Source organism: Adiantum capillus-veneris, chromosome 14 (genome assembly GCF_014529385.1).
Source record: "Adiantum capillus-veneris isolate H3 chromosome 14, ASM1452938v2, whole genome shotgun sequence".
In the NCBI taxonomy this organism is placed as follows: domain Eukaryota; kingdom Viridiplantae; phylum Streptophyta; class Polypodiopsida; order Polypodiales; family Pteridaceae; genus Adiantum; species Adiantum capillus-veneris.
Genome location: NC_140944.1, coordinates 42,174,016 through 42,196,126, shown reverse-complemented (window position 1 = coordinate 42,196,126; position 22,111 = coordinate 42,174,016). Strand labels below are relative to the sequence as shown.

The 22,111-nt window shown below is 41.5% G+C and overlaps 1 protein-coding gene and 1 pseudogene across 5 annotated transcripts in view; both read right to left on the bottom strand.

Annotated features, from left to right (window-relative positions):
• The window catches only part of LOC147442268 (protein GAMETE EXPRESSED 2-like), a 195,210-nt gene that overhangs the window by 31,137 nt on the left and 141,962 nt on the right, over positions 1 to 22,111 (bottom strand). For all 5 annotated transcript variants that reach the window (XM_086528502.1, XM_086528497.1, XM_086528499.1 and 2 more), the window contains one exon: positions 21,586 to 21,833. In XM_086528502.1, the coding sequence (XP_086384628.1) occupies positions 21,586 to 21,833 (248 nt within the window). The remainder of the gene's footprint in view (positions 1 to 21,585; positions 21,834 to 22,111) is intronic.
• On the bottom strand, positions 2,417 to 4,533 carry LOC147442269 (uncharacterized; annotated as a pseudogene).

Sequence of the window (22,111 nt, the reverse complement as noted above, 5' to 3'; positions counted from 1 at the left end):
CCGTCCATATCCCTACCACGTGTCACTGCCAGCCCAGAGAGTCCATCCAATGTTAACCAGACTAGACCAACTGTACTAACTGTGTGTTTTGTGAAAGTGACATTGTAGCCTGCTACACTACCTTAACACTAGTTTGCGATGGTTCCAATATGTGTAACAATTCTGGCTAGTACAATTGACACTCTTTTCCGTCATCTCATACAATGATGATGAACACCATCGATTAAATAATATATTTTTAATACTTCATTTGCTTTCCATCACTAAAGATGGAAAAATTTTCTGGATTTCTGGATTGTGCCATATTTATTGGCTGGATTCGATACCATTATCCTTTGGCTAAGTTATTGGCCCAGCTTTGCAATGATAGGACTTCCCAAATGTTTGATCTGCTTCCAAATCGGATACTAATTCAACAACCATCAGTGCTCAACTCGCTACCACATCAATATCCTCCGCATGTAAGTTTAAATCTTTATGGGCTGCATGCAAGTGCACCTTTGAGATTGGCATTGTGGTTTTGATTCGGGTTCAGAAACTCAGGCAGACGTTCCCGTGATTGAGCAGTCTACTTCCCTCTTACCATTAGAAGAGTATCCCCTTTTGATTCCTTGGTGGATAAGGATGTTAAGATACGTACTTGGAGCCCCCTAGAACTGCAGCTTTAGGTTTGATCATCGACATGGTTGGTATCCCTACTGCGTGTCTTTGTTTGGGGCCGTCATACTCTCCAAATAGATACTTCTTCCCAAGGTTAGGCATGAAGGATTGGGGGTGGCCTCTGTAAGACCTCATATTCACACGATAGATGAGGATTGCTCAAAGTAGCTCTCACAAGCCCCGGCTAAGAACAATTGCACTCAAGGACGTTAAAAGAACTACTACACTTTCAAAGTAAAACCAAAGAGACGTTAAGGAAAGCCTTTGTACTATTGAGCATAAAAGCCACAAGCTTCACACCATCTTAAACAACCCTTATATGCAAGATAGGACTCCATAGCTACTCCCAAACATGCACATAAAATCATTCAAAACCATTTCAATAAAGACTAATAACAAAGCTCATCATCTTCAGCAAAAACTTGTCATAAGCCTTATCCTCTCCTTATTGTAGGCAACCTATAATGCTCCCTTCATGCTTTTTGGCCCCTTCAATTCCACATGTGATGGCTCAATTTGCTTTTGAACACAAGCAACCTCTCAAATCTCAAATGTGCACCATGTAACTTCTTCACATTGATGTTGTTGGGCAAAAGAAAAAGTGGGACACCTCTATAACTTAATAGCCCAAGAGCGTTCAAACCTCAACCTCAGCACCAAAAAGCATACCAAAACCACTCTTAGTAAACCACAAACAAAATACCTATGCTCCCTTGGGGATTAACAAGCACACGCCCACCCAAAGGACCATAGCACATAGGAGAAAAACCTTGTCAAAGCACGGAATTACAACACATGCGGACCAATAAATACGAAGACAAGGGCCTTCCCTTTCACAATTGACACTCACAAACCCACAATTTCAACATCAATTTCACAATTCATAGATACGTGCCCTCCAAATCTGTCTGCACACAATTTGCCACTAAGCTGCCATAGACATAGCCCTCGTAACCTGACGAGCATAACTCCAATTGGGGCACATTAAAGCTTGGAAGAAAGCTTGGAAAATGACTGGCGAAAAAGCTCAAGATGACCCAAATTGAATCTATACGCAGCTACACGCAAAATTGACACAAACAGAGAGCTATCCCGATACGACTACACATAGAGAAGACAAGGCGAGGACAAAAACTGCATCAAAAACCATCAAGGAGGCACAACGTAGCTAAGACCTGCAAATTTCTAGACTTTGGCTGAACTTTTTTAAGTTTTTACATGAGTTTTAGTTATATACAAGTCTCACTTCAAAAAACTCACTTACGGGTGATTACAGTAACCCAACAACTTGCCCTGCATATACATGTGCTTGCTAAAGCAAGCTAAAAAACCCACAAAAAGAAAGCTCGTGCACACTTTTGACATCGGACATAATGTCCATATGCACAAATTTACAAAAAAACAGGGTGTCCAAAATGCGTGCAACATAGTTTGCCAAACCCTAAGCCTACTAAAGCATTCATGCTCAACAATAGACTATTCACAAGCTTATGTACAAAGATACATCATGTACAAATACGTCAAAACACCATATACCCTTACCATGATCAAATGGAAAAGTATTATCCCTTGCATCCATCATACACACATAATGGCATTCTTCAAAGTCAGAAGGACAATCATCAATCACTAGTGAGCTCCAACCATCAACGTTCATGTCATACAAACCAAAAGACCATAAATTAGCATTCTCATCATCATGAGATGTATCACTCATATCAAGACAAGACAAAACATCCATTGTATCCATGTCATCATGGCTATCCCAACTTTCTAAGTCATAGTCTTCTTCAATAGCCACGGGTGCATTTGAGATTTCTCTGAGCTTTTGTACCCGTGACATTGCATGGCACACAAGGAATTGCATGTTCTCATCCATCTCCACTTGGGGATCATCAAATCCCGAATCAAGACTACTATCATCATTCTCATAGGTCCCATAAGTATCGCTTTCACCACATGCCATCTCTTGATTGCAATCAAGAGCATAACTAGCAGGCAAACAAGAATCCCAACCAATGTCAGCAACACCAGTCTTAGCATCCCAAATGGGTCCACATGCCCACAAATCATCAGGATACCATGTCAACTCATAAGATGGAGGAGTAAAAGCATCACCCTGAATGTCAACATGCGTGTCATTTGTATCACAAGCAAGATCATCCATAGGCACATAATGCACACACATAGAGCTAGATGAGGCCTCATCTTTATGAGCATCCATACATGGAGCTAGATCAGTCATATCATTGCCCTCTTTGTCATACATGCAGTCCAAGGTTTTTTCTTTTCACAATAATGCTTGCACATAACTCCTTACTAATGTGCACATCATCAAGAGACAAAACCTCATCTTCTACGTCTAAATCAACCTCATCATCATTGCTACAATCATCACCAGTGCAAGAGGAGCTCTTGTGTGAAACCCATGAAGCAGTAGAAGAGTGATTGACATCTCTACCTTGCTTCAAGAAATGAGCAATGCTCCTCACACCCAACAAGTCAGTGCAAGTAACCTCAATGTCCAAACATCCAAGAAGAGTGCCAATGAATAAGAACCTCTCTTGCTTTGCATCCAAAACCATATCCTCAAGAACTTCTAGCTCCTGCTTTAGAGAGAAAAACCTTATGTAATGCATGTCCAACTCTCCTAACCTGCTTAGCTTCAACTGTTTCATGGCATCATTCATCCTAATAAATGCATCACTAAGCTTAACCATGGCTGCAATTTATGTATACACCATAAAGACTGAAGGTAACTTGAAGCACTCCTCGGCAGTGAGCACCATAACACTGTTGGGCAAAAGAAAAAGTGGGACATCTCTATAGCTTTATAGCCCAAGAGCGTTCAAACCTCAACCTCAGCACCAAATACCATACCAGAACCACTCTTAGTAAACCCCAAACAAAAGACCTATGCTCCCTTGGGGATTTACAAGTACACACCCACCCAAAGCACCATAGCACATAAGAGAAAAACCCTGTCAAAGCACGGATTTACAGCACACGCCAACCAATGCATATGAAGACAAGGGCCTCCCCTTTCACAATTGAACCCAAAAAGCATACCAAAACCACTCTTAGTAAACCCCAAACAAAAGACCTATGCTCCCTTGGGGATTTACAAGTACACACCTATCCAAAGCACCATAGCACATAAGAGAAAAACCCTGTCAAAGAACAGATTTACAGCACACGCCAACCAATGCATATGAAGACAAGGGCCTCCCCTTTCACAATTGAACCTCATAAACCCACAGTTTCAACCTCAATTCCACAATTCATAGATACATCCCCTCCCAATGTGTCTGCACACAATTTGCCACTAGGCTGCCATAACCATAGCCCTGCAGAGAACTAGTCGCAACCTGAAGAGCATAACTCCAAATGGGGCACTTTAAAGCTTGGAAAATGACTGGCGAGAAAGCTGAAGATGACCCAAATTGAATCTATACGCCGCTACATGCAAAATTGACACGAACAGAGAGCTGTCCCGATATGACTACACTTAGAGAAGGCAAGGCGAGGGCAAAAACTGCATCAGAAACCATCAAGGAGGCAAAACGAGCTAAAACCTACAAATTTCTAGACTTTGGCTGAACTTTTTTAAGTTTTTACAAGAATTTTAGTTATATACAAGTCTCACTTCAAAAAACTCACTTATGGGCACTTACAGTAACCCGACAACTTGACACTACCCTAGCAACTTACCCTGCATGTACATGTGCTAGCTAAAGCAAGCTAAAAAGCCTACAAAAAGAAAGCTCGTGCACACTTTTGACATCGGGCATCATTTCCATATATATAAATTTACAAAAAAAAATGGGTGTCCAAAATGCGCGCAACAACGTCAATTTATCATGCTTCACACACTTTTTCCTTTGCATCCATACATCATTCAACCTCTTCCAAAAGCAAGAAACACACTCATCTTCATGTATACTTAAGCACTTTATCTTTGACCAGGCCTCATTCAGAGTTGACATCACTACATATCTACAAAGAAATTTTTCTTCCAAAATTGAACAACTCTTATCCTCATCAAGCAAGTCCTTACACCATGAATACGCATCACCTTCAAGTATTCGATGAGTAGCGTTAAATGGTAACCTTGCATTTGCACTACATTTCTACTTAAATGTATATATTTTTTATCAAAGTTTTAACCTAGTGTTCATTCTCTCTTTCCGTAATAGCCTTTTTCCATACAAACACCTTACCCTTCTCAGATCTTTATGCATTTACATCATATTTCTCTCTTCATGCTAAATGTAAATAGTAACTTAATTCTACTCTCCTAGTTTTTTACTGCATATTCTTTTAACTAATTACCTTTACTAATTTAAATAGCTATCTACATCCCATAATTTGTAAATAAATAATTTATGGGCACTTATCTTACCCATCTTCTCTCAAGGGTAGGGTTAACCTTGTAGGCCTTCCCTTCCCCACCACTATGTGACCCAAGTCTTGGATCATTTACTTGTGTTGGTCAACAAATCTTAAATATAATGTATATCCCCAATAAATCAAACTTTATTGGAGCCTACCTCATTTGTTTAAGGTGGATTCCCTTTTGAAAAAAGCATGCTACACCTTGGATGCATGCTAAAGGGCCCCCTACAAGGAGACTTGGTTCAAAAGGTGTTTTGGATGCATCTTGAACGCCTTAGCTCGTGGGTATACTTGAGGAACACTCCAAAATCAGCTTAAACACTTTGAGAAGGTCAACTTTGCCTTTTACAGCACCCAATTCTGAGTTACAGGCTGAAAGTTACGGTGAAAACAAGGTGCTGCGGACACTGTTACTGCAGGTCAAAGTTACAATCAGGTAAACCACAAAGGTGAAAAGTTTTCTTGACTTCTCCAACATTCTAAAATACCAATGGGGAGTTAAAAACCACTTGCATGTGGAGGGGTCGGCTCAAGATGCTTTCAGAGACACAACAAACAGGATGGGGACACTCTACAGGAGCCACTGGAGGGACATCATGGTGGGGCCCACATACATTATCAACCCTTATGGAGCCTCCACGACCTAAAAGGCTATTTTTAATGAAAAAATAAGTCCCTTATTTGCATAATTGAAGGAATGGTCAAAAGGGAACCTAACTATAGTTAATTACCTACCCTAGTCAAGTTTAACCTAACCCAAAGTCTTGTACAGCTATAAAAAGGCCCTTTGGCAAGAACAAAATACACACACCTACTCCATTGCTGCAAATAAGCTCCTCTAAGGTTAGGGAAGCCATAATCTCTCTCTCCTCTTGTCTCCCTATCCATTTCCTAAGCTCGCTATCATAAGCGGCACCATAGAGAGAGCATCAATATGCTATTGCTACCATTCTCTTGCAAATATTTCTCTTATCATATTCATCCCTAAATGAGGATTGTAGATTCTATATGAGAGAAAGGATATCAAGTTCAATGATCTATCTCATGGTTTGATCAACACATTGTTGCAATTGGGGTGTCATCGTCACACTTTTGCTCTAAACGCATGTAAAATTGGTAAGCCTATCTTGACAGCCTCTCATATTTTGTGCTCATTGGGTTGCTTGTTTGTTGAGAAAGTTTTTTGTGCACCATGGTGTCTATTTGCTTGGCTTCTCTCCTTATGTTGTGTGTAAGTAAGTCTTGGGGCTGCATAGATGGAGAAGAGCTCTCTGTGCATGCCGCCTTATGTGTGTAAGTAGTCTCTTCTTTTGGCAAAGGAAAGGAGTTGTCAAGTATTTGTGCATTATGGTGTTTTGAGTTTTGAGGTTTTGTGCTTGCTTTTCTTAGAAGTATATGAGCACTAATATGGTGAAGGTCAATCTTTGCATGTGAGTTTGTGCAGTGTTAAAAGGGATTTCTTAAGGAGTGTGTGTTGAATGGTTGAAGGGCATTTTGTGTTGAAGCACATAAGGAAGGTGTGAGTGTGTGTGTGTGTGTTGTATATGGTTTGTTTTGGTTTCCTTCTTTCTCCATAAAAGAGGGTGGTGCCCCTAAGAAATATGCGTGTGTAGGGTCTCACGGAGTGGTTGTCTGGTGGGAGCCTTGAGTTGAGCCCCATCTCAAAAAATCCGCTCTCATAATAGTGGTGCCCCTACGGAGGAACTTTCCTAATTGCCTTCTATTCTCCTCATGAACAATAGAGTTGCACCATATGCTTTTCATTTTTCACAACGCATCAGAATTAACATTTGTGTAGATCGCAAATTTTTTTACCAACAACGCATTGTTTTTATGTTTGGAGCAAAAAGACTTGGTGAAATATTGGCATCTCCAAATCCCATCATTCTTCCATTCATTAATTATGATGATTCATTTGATGTCCATGTTTTTATTTTGTTTTGAGGCAGGGACAAGAGGCGCTTAGATAGCGATCCACTCAAAGGAAACTTTCTTCAACAGAAAGAAAAAGGAGAACACATTGTCACATGAACCAACCTGGAGCTGCTTCTCCTTTTACACCCATAGCTCGTTAATCTGTGCACATCATAATTGCTACAAAATTTAGATTTCAAGCAACCATTAGGAGAATTTTTGGACCCACTCGCCTTAATGAAATTAATGCCTCAATCAACCCTTTTATTTTGCCTATGATAAATTATGAACTAACACTTGATGTATATATTTTCATTTTGATGTGATCACTCATCGTAGTCAAAACTTTGTGGTACACAAGCCTCTTTGTATTGTAAAAATGTCAAGCACTTTTCCTACCTTTCATTCTAAAAATGGTGAGGATGCACAAGAATTTCTGGATAATTTGGAGATGGCACACCTCATCTCTGGGAGCGATCAAGAAGAGGTAAAGCTGCGTGCTTTTCCACTCGTTCTCAAAGGGGAGGCTAAGGCATGGTACGAGGCCTTGCAACCTCAAAACAAAACCAATTGGGAGAGGCTACGTGCAATTTTTCTTGCCAAATTTGGGCAAGGAGATACTCCAGAGGGTCTTTGGAATTGTCTACTTCAACATAAACAGGTATTCCTTGAAGACTACCCATCTTATGAGGCCGTTTTCCTTAACCTATGGGATAGATGGGAGGCTACCTTACAAAACCAAGGTGGTGCACCAAACTTTCTAAAGAAAGATAGGTTCATGGCTGGCTTGTATCCAATTTTGAAGACCAAGGTAGAGTTAAAATTCCCATCAACATTTGAGGAAGCACGTAGGTGGCCATGGTCAAATTCAAGAAGTTAAATTTTCAAGCACATAGAACAAGGGACCTAAATGAAGTCATTGAGAGGGATTCTTCACCAAGCATGGGAACACAAGTTAGGGGCTCTCTTGCCCAAACTTCACAAATAGGGGAAGGATCACAACAAGAGATCTTGCAAAGATTAACTCAACAACTAGAGAGTCTCACCTTGAATCTAGTGCAGGGCCTACCCCAACAACGACAACCAAGAGAAGGGAATCACAATCAACGACGTCAAGCACAGGAGTTGAGATGCTGGAATTGCAACGAAGTTGGTCATGGCATGTATAATTGCCCTCACCCTCGAAGGCTTCCAGGGGACATATACCCTCCTAGACCCCCTCCGCTCATGGTGCAGCAAGAGCATGCTCAAGCCCCGCAAATTCTTCGTCGACCACCACCACCTCCAGTGGCAAACATCCCTCCTGTCCCACCAGTGGAGGAAGAGAGAGGAGTAAACGTCATAAAGTTGGAAGAGGAGATAGAGGTGAGCCCTATACATTTTGATGTTATGCCAGCAGAAAAGCGCACAAGAGCACACAACAAGGATGAAGACACAAGGAATGAAGAGTCAGAACCTGCAAGGAAGGAGAGGAAGAAAAAGTCAAAGAAGGAGGAAGGAGGCAAGAAGCAGAGGTCAAGGCGAAGGGAGATCGGCATCAACGATTTTCCATTAGGAAAGAATATGGAACCCTACAACATCTTAAAAGATTTGCAAACTCAAAAGCCCAATATTTCTTGGCCTCAACTCCTACATCTATCACCCAAGGTGAGAAAGCACTGGTCCAAACTTGTAAGCACAAAACTCCCAAGAAAGAAAGAAAAAGTGACAATAAAGGCATTGACTTCAAAGCCACAACAAGATGTGGAACCTATTGTAGATGCTTATGTAAGGGGTAGGAAGGTATCCAATGTGTATGTTGATGGTGGAGCACAAATGTGTGTGATCACGGAAAGAGCCATGAATAGACTAGGGCTTGAAATCACTAAATCCTCTAATTGTCAAGCTAGGCTGGCCAACAATGCAAGTGTGAAGTGCCTAGGGATCATCGAGAATGTAAAAGTTTCTGTATGTAATATAGATGCACGTGTGGACATGTATGTTATGCCAGCCAAGGGGGAGGGCTATCCCATCATCCTAGGGAGGCCTTGGCTCATTGCTGTGAATGCAGATCAAAAATGGGGACGAGGACAATTGATTCTCAAAAAGGGGCAACATGTAGTATACGATTGGCATGAAGGAAAGCAGCTCGACATCAACTATGAGACCACGGCTGATGAAGAAAGTGAAGAGAGTTTTGGCTCAAGTGACGAGGAAGGTTCAACCACTACATCCAATAGCGAAGAAGAATCATCTTTGGAGGTAATGGGAATCATCTTCAACACATCAAAAACTCCATCAATAGAGGTTGACCCAACAAAGGAGCAAACAAAGGATGACAAAGATGACCACAAGCACTTTGAAGACTTTGAGAGGATGCTTGCAAAAGATCTTACCCCTGAGGAGAAGCGGTCCTACATCGATATGCTCAAGAGGTATCCCAATTTGTTTATCACTGATTACTCACAAATTAGAGGTGTGGATGTTATAGAGCATGGCATAGAATTAAAACCAGGTACTAAACCTGTGGCTCAAAAGCTAAGGCGCCTAGGAAAAATACAACAAGAGGCACTTTTGACAGAGGTTAACCGACTCCTCAAAGCTGGTTTCATTTACCCTGTGTCTAAGTCTGAGTGGGTGTCCCCAATTGTAGTAACCCCTAAAAAGAACGGAAAATGGAGGGTCTGTGTTGACTACAAACCGCTCAATGCTGCAACAAAGAGGGATCATTTTCCTCTTCCTTTCCAAGATGAAATCTTAAACGAAGTAGCCGGCTATGAATGTTACACAGTGTGTGATGGGTATTCAGGGTATTTTCAAATCAGAATAGCAGAAGAAGATCAATTAAAAACCACTTTCATCACACCTTGGGGTTGTTGTGCCTATAGAGTGATGCCATTTGGGCTCACAAATGCTCCTAGTACCTTTATAAGGTTTACAACTCTTGTCTTTCAGCCCTTCTTTGGAAAGTCAATTAGGGTTTTTATGGATGACTTCTGTATCTATAGTAGCCAAAGACTTCATTGCCAAAAAGTTGAGGAGGGGCTTAGGAGGCTTCATCAATTTGGGGGACAGCTTAATCCTGAGAAGTGTCACATTGCAGAGTCACAAGTGGTATTGCTAGGTCATGTGGTTTCTTTGCAAGGAATTCAAGTGGATCCATCAAAAGTAAATGCTCTCTTGTCACTACAACCACCAACGACAACCAAGGAGCTCATGACTTTCAACCACAAAGTAAGGTACATGTCTCGTTTCATTCACCTTCTAGCGGAAGCTATTGCACCTTTGCACAAGCTAGCAAACAAACCCACATTTGAATGGAGAGAGGAACACGAATTATGCTTTAATGAAGTAAAGGGTATTCTCAACTCTCTTCCAACAATAATGCCACCAAATCCAAAGGATACATATTACATCACGCCAAGTGTAGGAATGGAGGCCATCGGTGTAGTTCTCATGCAAAAAGACCCAAAAACATGCTACATGAGGCCAGTATACTTTGCAAGCAAAGTCATGACCGCTGCAAAGAAGGGCTACACCGATATGGAGAAGGTGGTATTCACAATTATGTTTGCGGTAAGAAAGTTCCGATCATATCTCTTACCTGCACCATTTGTCATTCTCACCATGGAAAACAATTTACCATATGTTGTGCAACACATGAGCCTCTCATCTAGGATAGCCAAATGGGTTCTAGAACTTCAAGAGTTTGAATACACTTTTCTTGTGGAAGATAGCACAAGGGCAGGTCTTGCAGACATTCTCACATACAAAGTGAGAGAAAGGAAAGAGTCACCAAAGGCAGGAGACAAAGCTACACCACAAAATAATGAGGAGGAGATGGACAATGCACACATTTTGTGCTTTGATGGAGCTTACCGACGACAACACGATCAGGCAGCAGGGGGGGTTCTTATTCTAAGTCCACAAAGGGAAGTTCTTGTTAAGAAAGGTATCACCTTGGAAAATGTTCATTCTAATAATGAGGCTGAGTATGTCACCTTAAAGTTGGGGCTTGAAGAATGCAGAAAACTTGGCATCGAAAGACTTATAATAAGAGGTGATTCCTTACTAGTTATTAGGCAAATCCAAGGGATATGGAAGTGCAAGAACCCTACTCTAGTGGAGTGGCTTAGACAGGTGAAGTCTTTGATAAAGAACTTTGAAGCTACACAGGTACAGCATGTTGTGAGAACTCTCAACAAGGAAGCAGATTATCTCGCCAATGAGAAACTTCAGATCATGGTGGGAGGTGTGAAGCTCTACGAACCAAAGCACCAAGGCCAAGAGGAATTGAAGGACATCATATTTTTCCTCCAAACTGGTGAGTGCCCTAAACACTTGGATAAAGTGCAAAGGCATAGGTTGGTAAAAAAGGCAACTCCTTACCAACTCATAGGAGATTATCTGTATCATAAAGGGAAAGATTTGGTGCTAAGAAGGGTGCCCTCTGTTCAAGAAATAGAGAGAATCCTCTTTTCATGCCATGATGATGTCTGTGGGGGTCATTTTTCTCATGATATTACAAACAGGAAGATTTTGCAAGCAGGGTTTGTTTGGCCAAGTCTACACCGTGATGTCCAGCATTGGTGTAAGTCATGCAAAAGTTGTCAGATTGCTGGAAATCGACGACTCACTTACGAACCTCGAGTTCCAATAATTTCGTATGGTCCTTTTGAGAAGTGGGGTGTGGATGCAATAGGCCCCTTACCTCGCACATCTACCGGGAAGGTCTTCATCATTGTGGGAGTAGATTACATGACACGATGGGCGGAGGCAGCAAGTACAACACGAATTACAGCCGAGGAGGTATCAAAATTTATCTTTGATCACATATGCAGTAGATTCAGCACACCACTAGAGATTTTGTCAGATCGTGGTCCAGGGTTTAGAGCAGAGCTCCTAGATAATCTTTTGGCAAAGTTAAAAGTCAAACATTTGCATTCTACACCTTACTACCCTCAGTGCAATGGGTTGGTTGAAAAGGTGAATGGAATGATATGTAAGATCATTTCTAAGCAGGTTGCAGATCGACCAAACGACTGGGATCGCCATTTGACCGCAGCTCTATGGACATACAGAACATCTTTCAAGGTATCCACTCAATTCACTCCTTTTCATTTGGTATATGGACAGGAGGCACTCCTTCCTATTGAGGTGGAGATTGCAAGCCTACGCATTCTCTCACGGGGAGCAAAGAGGCCAAAAGAAGCTATGCAGGAAAGAATTTTAGATCTTCAACGACTTGAGCTTGATAGAGAAGAGTCCATCGACTATTACATTGCCCAAGCCACAAGCCAAAGGGACAAAATCAACAAGAAGCTCAAGGGGAAAGGATTGAAGGAAGGTATGTTCGTTCTTCGCTATGATAACCGACTTGATACTCGACTTAACAAAAAGTTTTTGCAAAGATGGGAGGGACCTTTCATGATAAAAACAAAGTTTGGGAATGGTAGTTACAGATTAGCAGATTTATCAAGAAAACTCCACAAGACCAGAGTCAATGGATGGAGATTAAAGCCCTACTTTCAACGTATCAATCCATTGATAGGAAGTCATCTACCTACATCGTCTAAGCTCCAAATTGGCACGGCTCCCTTCGGCTTGGCAAATGCTCCACCTATTTTAAAAGCTTTGATCTGCAAAGAAGAACCAGCCTTGGAATCTCAACATACCCAAGGCAACCCTCCCATCTTCGATTTATGAGATTGAGGTAATGAAAAGCAGGTCTAATGTAGTAAAAGAGTGTATATCACTCCTCCTTTTTTTAGAAAAATAAGAAAAAAAGAAAAAAAAAGAAAGAAAAGAAAAAGGAAAAAACTCTTTTGTTTCATCTAGGAGCATCAATGATCCTAGATGAAGGGGGAGGGCTAATATGAGTAGCGTTAAATGGTAACCTTGCATTTGCACTACATTTCTACTTAAATGTATATATTTTTTATCAAAGTTTTAACCTAGTGTTCATTCTCTCTTTCCGTAATAGCCTTTTTCCATACAAACACCTTACCCTTCTCAGATCTTTATGCATTTACATCATATTTCTCTCTTCATGCTAAATGTAAATAGTAAACTTAATTCTACTCTCCTAGTTTTTTACTACATATTCTTTTAACTAATTACCTTTACTAATTTAAATAGCTATCTACATCCCATAATTTGTAAATAAATAATTTATGGGCACTTATCTTACCCATCTTCTCTCAAGGGTAGGGTTAACCTTGTAGGCCTTCCCTTCCCCACCACTATGTGACCCAAGTCTTGGATCATTTACTTGTGTTGGTCAACAAATCTTAAATATAATGTATATCCCCAATAAATCAAACTTTATTGGAGCCTACCTCATTTGTTTAAGGTGGATTCCCTTTTGAAAAAAGCATGCTACACCTTGGATGCATGCTAAAGGGCCCCCTACAAGGAGACTTGGTTCAAAAGGTGTTTTGGATGTATCTTGAACGCCTTAGCTCGTGGGTATACTTGAGGAACACTCCAAAATTAGCTTAAACACTTTGAGAAGGTCAACTTTGCCTTTTACAGCACCCAATTCTGAGTTACAGGCTGAAAGTTACGGTGAAAACAAGGTGCTGCGGACACTGTTACTGCAGGTCAAAGTTACAATCAGGTAAACCACAAAGGTGAAAAGTTTTCTTGACTTCTCCAACATTCTAAAATACCAATGCGGAGTTAAAAACCACTTGCATGTGGAGGGGTCGGCTCAAGATGCTTTCAGAGACACAACAAACAGGATGGGGACACTCTACAGAGCCACTGGAGGGACATCATGGTAGGGCCCACATACATTATCAACCCTTATGGAGCCTCCACGACCTAAAAGGCTATTTTTAATGAAAAAATAAGTCCCTTATTTGCATAATTGAAGGAATGGTCAAAAGGGAACCTAACTATGGTTAATTACCTACCCTAGTCAAGTTTAACCTAACCCAAAGTCTTGTACAGCTATAAAAAGGCCCTTTGGCAAGAACAAAATACACACACCTACTCCATTGCTGCAAATAAGCTCCTCTAAGGTTAGGGAAGCCATAATCTCTCTCTCCTCTTGTCTCCCTATCCATTTCCTAAGCTCGCTATCATAAGCGGCACCATAGAGAGAGCATCAATATGCTATTGCTACCATTCTCTTGCAAATATTTCTCTTATCATACTCATCCCTAAATGAGGATTGTAGATTCTATATGAGAGAAAGGATATCAAGTTCAATGATCTATCTCATGGTTTGATCAACACATTGTTGCAATTGGGGTGTCATCGTCACACTTTTGCTCTAAACGCATGTAAAATTGGTAAGCCTATCTTGACAGCCTCTCATATTTTGTGCTCATTGGGTTGCTTGTTTGTTGAGAAAGTTTTTTGTGCACCATGGTGTCTATTTGCTTGGCTTCTCTCCTTATGTTGTGTGTAAGTAAGTCTTGGGGCTGCATAGATGGAGAAGAGCTCTCTGTGCATGCCGCCTTATGTGTGTAAGTAGTCTCTTCTTTTGGGAAAGGAAAGGAGTTGTCAAGTATTTGTGCATTATGGTGTTTTGAGTTTTGAGGTTTTGTGCTTGCTTTTCTTAGAAGTATATGAGCACTAATATGGTGAAGGTCAATCTTTGCATGTGAGTTTGTGCAGTGTTCAAAGGGATTTCTTAAGGAGTGTGTGTTGAATGGTTGAAGGGCATTTTGTGTTGAAGCACATAAGGAAGGTGTGAGTGTGTGTGTGTGTTGTATATGGTTTGTTTTGGTTTCCTTCTTTCTCCATAAAAGAGGGTGGTGCCCCTAAGAAATATGCGTGTGTAGGGTCTCACGGAGTGGTTGTCTGGTGGGAGCCTTGAGTTGAGCCCCATCTCAAAAAATCCGCTCTCATCGAGAATGTCCAACTTGCAAAAGAATGCAGAGTGGGTGAGCTTGCATTCGTGGTAGTTGTCCTCATAAATGAGAGGTAAGTTTTGCACTTGTGAACTGAAACTTCACACATGCACAATAATGCTAGACATAAAATCTTGAAAGTTAATGCTAGACGCAAAATCTTGAAAGTTAATACATGAGAACATTGTAAAACTTGAACCTTAGAAGTCCATAGCTTAAAGACAAGCTTGCAACATGCAGGCAAACTCCAAGTTTGCGCAAACGCTTGGAACTGCCTTCAGAGGCTTGCAAGCAAGTCTGTAGGCAACTATGTATGCAAGCATCTTGCTTCTCCATCATTCTCTGTCAATAAACACTATAACTCTACCTATCGTAAGAACCTTCGTGGATATGTGAAAGTCGCTAATGAGAGAAATGAAATGAAATGTTATATTAACGTCTTCAAAAGGACAAAATGACCTATACGACCAAACTATTACAAAATTGTGAATCTAATACCATGTCTGGGTACAAAAGACTAGAACAAAAATACTACTACTACTACCAGAATCCATCCTCATCTGCACTCTAGATGTCGAGAGCGTATGGCTTGAATGCTCTGCCGTAGTCTTTGTCGATGCTGTGTAGCCCCTCTCCTCAATCGTGGCCGTCTGGAACTCCGTAGCTCCAGTGCTCGGTCGATGAGAGTGCTGGTAGTGGTCGAATGAGTGTGGGCGGAGCTCTACAGTGATGGCTGTTCCTCTGGCTATCCCATATCTAGTGAAAAAAAAATCTACATTCCGTCTCAAGGACTGTCTCTCTCTAGCTCTCCCAACTAAAGTGTCTCTATATTTGTGTAACTCAAGTAGATATAGCCCAAGACATCTCTGATCCTCATAACTCATGACCCTAGAGAAAGGACCGAAACCCTCTCTGAATAGGCAGTGGAAAAGGCCCCGAAGCTCATAGTACACTGTGCAATGATATATCTAATGTAGCTCTGTCTCTAGCTCTAGCTGGCATAAACAGCATATCCTGTTGTCTACTGGTATCCCTCTGAATCTACCAATCTCAATCTCCAGCTGATGTGAGGATTTGCGTATCTTACCAATGGCACACCACAAACCATGAGACATATGTGTATCCATGTAGCTGGAACGAATCACAAACCCATCTCCTGTGAGGTGGAGAAGATGGTCTCTATAGAAATCCATCTTCGTGCCCAACTCCTCTGGCGGCTCTATCCATGTCCTCGTGGTATCCGACTGGATCACGTCCTGCCGAATAAGTCTGGTAATCTCCACTCGTGTAAGAGACATCCAGGGTGTCTGAAGAGGAGTACTGGAAAGGGGGCAGCATGTTCATGGTGAAGCCATGCATCTGAAACCATGATGTGATCTGTGCATACTAGCATGAACTGTCCCCCCGAAGAGCTAACTGTCTGGAAGACTCAAGGGCAAGTCTAGCATATCTGTCTCTACTAGTGCCCCACAAGCTGTGCACAAAGGAGACTGATCTGGTAAGCGCCTCAATCTCCATAGCAGGGGCAGCTAGCTTTGCTCGAATGATAGCGTGGGCTACGGAGGCCTTGGCTCTGATCAGTCGAGAGATCATAGATACCAAGGGCCGCTCCATACGACTCCAACCATCTTGGCCTACAGAAGGTCCCCATATCTGCACCGCATACAACATAGCTGAGGCTACTGAAGTATCAAAGTGCCATAACTTTGTCCGAGGTTCTTGTCAATGTAATCAGACACCTCATCAACATACATACCAAATAGAGTAGGAGACAATGGGCAACCCTGTTTCACCCCAATTGTGGAGTGAACTAAATCAGATATCCACTCCGAGGTGCGTACATGTCCCATCACTAATCTGTATAGAGCCATAATCCCCCAAATCAACACTATGGGCACCCTCATCTCTTGCAGTCTGCGCATCAATCGAGCTCTCGGTACCATGTCAAATGCTTTGCGGAAATCCACAAAGCTACAATAAATCCGTCTCCCATGTGACCTGCCCTCCTCAATGATGAGAGAGAGAGAGAGCTACTCGAACCAGCAACCAAGGAATTAAAATAGATGTTTATACAATGGATTTATATACTCTCTTGGGGGAGCTTAAGTACCCCTCTCCTGAATTGCCCGACCTAGACCCATGTCCAATTTCAACGTTATTACTGATAATCATGCTTTAAAGTATATACTAAATAAACTTCCAGTGGTAAGAGAGTTTGGAGGTTCTTGTTGCTCTAGGAATTTGATTTTGATGCTCTACTCCGACCAAGCAAAACCCACGTGCTGATTGACCATTTGTCTAGCGTAGGCTTTGGGGAGCCAGCCTCTGGATTTGATCATAACCTCCCAAATAGTTGCCTCTAAGGTAGACCTTGCCCTTAGAAAAAAGGTGCCTAGTGATCAAAAGCAACCCATGCACTCTCATTAGGGGTCACCTATATAGGGCTAAGTAAAAAAGTGCTTAAAATGACAAAATAAATAATAGGATCACATAGGGCATTCACTTGAGATGCATAAATTTTAACACCCTCTCTCTATCTCATAGTGGACATAAGTAGGAAGACGAAGTCGATGAAGAAGCTACCATGGACACCCTAGTAGCATGTCTACTACCAAATAGGCCTTGGATTTGCAACCACCAACCTATCACTAAAAAGAATGCCATCTTGAACATTGGTTGGCTCATAGAAAGTTGAGTTGTACCACACTACATCCAAGAATCTGCATTTGTGAACTATGAACACATCATGTCCAAAATTTTCAAGACAATGAAATTTGGAACACACCATGTCCATAATCATGCCAACAACACTAGATCGTTTGCAGCACATCCATAGTGTTTTGTATACGTCACGCTGGTTCGTTGCAGCTACACTGTGCTTTGAACTCCGACAAATGGGTTCAAACACCAGAACACAGAACCAAGTCGAGTGTTGGGAGCACCACTTGCCCCTCTCTCTTGCTCACATGCCTCTCTCTAGCTAAAGCATGTTGTGACAACCACCAACGAACTTGAAAAGTGAAACTTTTCTTGTTCTCATCAAGCTTGCCTTTGCCTTTGTTCTTTTGTGAGCTTTTTCCTTTGCCTTTGCATTTACAATCCTGAGACAAATGACCATGTTTTTCACACTTGTAGCAACGACTCTCTGACTTCTTTTTAGTTTTCAATGCAACAAGTATCTCTTCATCACTTCTCGAAACTTGAACCTTGCCATGGAAGACTGACGGCTTCCTCATTAATGAGGAAAGAGCTCAGATCATCAAGATCAAGATTTTCCTTCTTGATTTACAAGCGTAACGCCCTTGCCACCATCTGGTACTCATCAAGCAACTTCGGCCACTAACTGAGTACTAATCAATGCAGTTTCCATAGCCGAGAGTTAATCATAGATGACCTTTGTCTTTGTCCGAAATTCTGCATAGAAGTCCAGGCTTCAAATGTGAGGGGCATGCCAAGGACCATTGGTTGCATCATTCTCCAAACGGATACACCACGTTCCTGACATCCTCCCGCTTGAGACCAACACGAAGACAGGACTCCTCTTGCTCTTCGATGCCTACTCATGGAGTGATAGCATTCACTTTTTTTCCCACGAGAATCCCTTAAGCCCAGAATATCTTTCCTTATCGGTTTAAACTTTCCAATTGAAGTCATCAGACTAAATTTGAACTCTACCTTCCACGGTCAATTGGTAAGAGTTCTCTAATTCACCCTTGGTTCAAGGTCATTGACGCTATTTTCCCGGTTATATGACGAAGCACAGCCATCACTGCGTTCCCCTAAGATGAGTATATTTATTGACTACACGAATTTCTCGTTCCCAAGTTTGAACCTCACTCCGTGGATCGGAATCTCTTTCCCGATTATTGACTTAACTTAATGGACAACATAAAATTGGGTTCAACTTTTCGGCCAACAAATTAACCCTCCAGAATCCACCCTCCCACCCAACCGTTTAATGAATGCATCTTTCCACAGTAGTACTATGATACTAGAAAACAGTATTTCAAACATGTCGAACCAAGAATACATTTCAAGCATTTGAAAACAACATACAAACTATTGCATACCCTTGTAAGTGTGCATTTATCAGGTCGTTCCCACCTTTTTCTTTTTTAAAACATTTTACTGTTGATGGACCTCGTAGGTCCTGTCTCCTTGCCATCGACGATACCCACAAGCCTTTGTGTAGGAACCACAGCCTCATGATCAGTTCTCCGGTTAACTTGTCACTGGTGTTCGAACAAAGGGGAGCCGTTGTGGCGTGCAGACTCAGGCAACTTCCCCTTGCAATGGAGCTTCTCGCCGGGAAAGAAATGGTGGCAGGTATCAAAACTCTCTTATTAGCGTTTAAAAACGCTTAATGCTGGTCCCCCTTTGTAAGCACTTATTAAAACGCTGCCCAGTAGTAGAAACCCTGCTTTTAAAAAGAAAACAATGACGCCAACTCCTTCTGACGATCAAGGGCTGAAAAACCCTGCACTGGGAAGAAAATGCTGCCCCTATCCCACGATCAACGAGCACTAGGCTCTGATACCATGTCAAAGTCGCGGATGTGGAAATGCAGAGATAGAGAGAGAATGCGAGAGAGAGAGAGAGAGAGAGAGAGAGAGAGAGAGAGAGAGAGAGAAATGAAATGAAATGAAATGTTATATTAACGTCTTCAAAAGGCCAAAATGACCTATGAGACCAATCAGTTACAAAATAGTGAATCTAATAGAGAGAGAACCAACCAACCAACCAACCAACCAAGGCAATGAATCAGATGATTATACAATGGGGGCAGAATGCTACTTGTATACTCTCTTGGGGGACCTTAAAGACCCCTCTCCTAAATTGCCTGGCCGAGACCCATGTAAATTAAGTAAATAAACACCTAAAATGACAAAATAAATAATAGGATCACATTGGGCATTCACTACAAATGCATAAACTTTGACAAGGTCTTCACCATCTGCGCATTTGTAAACCCTCTAGATTCTGTGACGACAATTTAGAAGGCTGATCTTGACTACAAGATCGGTCTCAAAAGGAGAGCCAAAGTAGATCCTCAGTAAGAAGACATTAAAAGATGTGAAGGATTGGAGGACTTGTCTCTATAACATCTCCTCACACTAAAACAAGAAGAGGATGGAAAAGTGAACTCAAAAACGAATATAACCATACATTTCAATCACCCACAACCCTAGCGAAAAGCTACTCTCGAGTCTCCTTAGAGAAACTAGTTGCCACATAGAGTAATACAGCTTCTATGAAGTCTTTTTTCAATCAAACAATTCAGAAAACTTCGTTATTAAAGAAAAAAACCAGAGCTACCATAGTGAAAAACCTCATCATAACTCACCATAACATGGATGGGACATTTAAGGTGACATATACCAAAAGGAGCTCCCAAGTTGCTCACGAAATGGGGCAACAATATCACACTTAGAGAGAGATCAAAATCCCACTTCACTTTGCTCTCAAAGAGGAGAGACACACCCTTAACACAAGTCTACAAGCTGTACAAACGGCCACACAGGCCGCTCCGCTACCAAAAGCCTCCGCCCTTCACAGCAGCTAGGGGCTCATTTTCCCAATTCCTACTTCTACAAAACTCCATACCATTCATGAACAAAACTGTCTAAAATCTCAAGTGCACTCACACCATTGCCGATGTGGTATTTGTTTTTGATTGCGTAAATGAAATGTACACAGATGCAATACCTCAAGTGCATATTTTACTGACTCAGATGGGGAATATCGCCGTGGTAACTCTTCAAAATGAAGCACCTCCGCGCCTGATTTGATGCACCTTTGGATCCATCTCGATGAGGGGTTGCCGATGGCCACCAAGGTATATCATCGCCCATGCATATTAACACCTAACACACACAGCTATGTACACTTTGTACATCCATGTCATACGTACATGTAAGGCTTCCAAAAACATAGAAAAGCATCCACTAAAGTCCTTGGACTAGCCCACATAATTTCTCAAAAACACATCACAATGCGTCCCACAATCTTTGAAGTCCACAATCTTGTTGACCTTCTCACAAAGGCAAGATTGCAGAAGGTCATGAACTACCCCTTGACTAGGGTAGGTGCAATGATCTTGCATAGGACTAGGGAGATGTGGAGTGGGTCTACCTCAATCGCAAGACTCGCTTTCTTCTCCGGCATGAAAGAAATTGGAAGTTTATCTCTGTGAAGGCAGGTCAGGGTGCTTTGCAAGAGTCCCTTTGAGGTGACTTACAGAGGCTGTTGTCGGGTTGCATGGCAGAAACACAATTTAGAGTCCATGGTCATGTTATAGAAATTGACAAAAAAGAGGTCCACGAACTTATTCATGTGTAGTTGTTCTCTTAACTTTTGAATGAGCCAAATTGCTTCAGTGTAATCTTACTCATCATCTCCACACTTTAAATCCTGTAAAGTTAAGTTGTAAAACTCCTCCATCCTCTCTCCAAAATTGACTAAGTATGCACCCTCACATTTTTTAAGGAGCCCCTCAAACATGAACACAAGAAATATCTCACAATACTACGAGTCATCACAAGATTCTATCAAACTCTAGGAACACCGACTATATTGACCTTCAAAATGAATAACATCACAAATCAAGAAGATTTAACAACTGTTTAAATGCTCGCACCTTCAGCCCTGCCTTGTTCGTGAGATATACAGTAGTAAAAAATAAAGGCCACACCTCTTTGTGATGGTTACTGAAATAAAGGCAACGACATCTACTTGGGTGGATTTATTAAAAAGAGATGAGGAAGACTTGATTTACCGTTTGACTCATCAAAATCATAATCCACCACTGAGATGAAAGATGCATTGTATGTCTCTCTGCCAATATCATCAATACCAGCAAGGAAATTCCCAGTATTTGAATCCACAAGGATAAAAGGATATGATGTAATTATTGGAGGTGTATTTATATGCTTAACCTTCACTATAATAGATGCCTCTTCACCAAGTCCCGCTTCGTCTTTAATTGATAACCAAACCTTGTCATATCCATGAAAATTCAGTGCACTGCAAAATGGCAGTTGTGAACAAGGTTAGATTTCATAGGGTCGACTTACATTTATTTATTTTTATTTTTGAGTTCCCCAAACATCGAACTAGAGTCACACATGGATGTAATCTTTTGGTCTTCTCATATGTCATTTTGGCAATAGTTCATCATCTCTCTCTCTCTCTCTCTCTCTCTCTCTCTCTCTCTCTCTCAAGTCCCATACGAAGGCGACCTTCATGCTTACAAACAAGCGGATAACACAAGAGGAAAGGGAGATGAAGGAATGGAAAGCAGA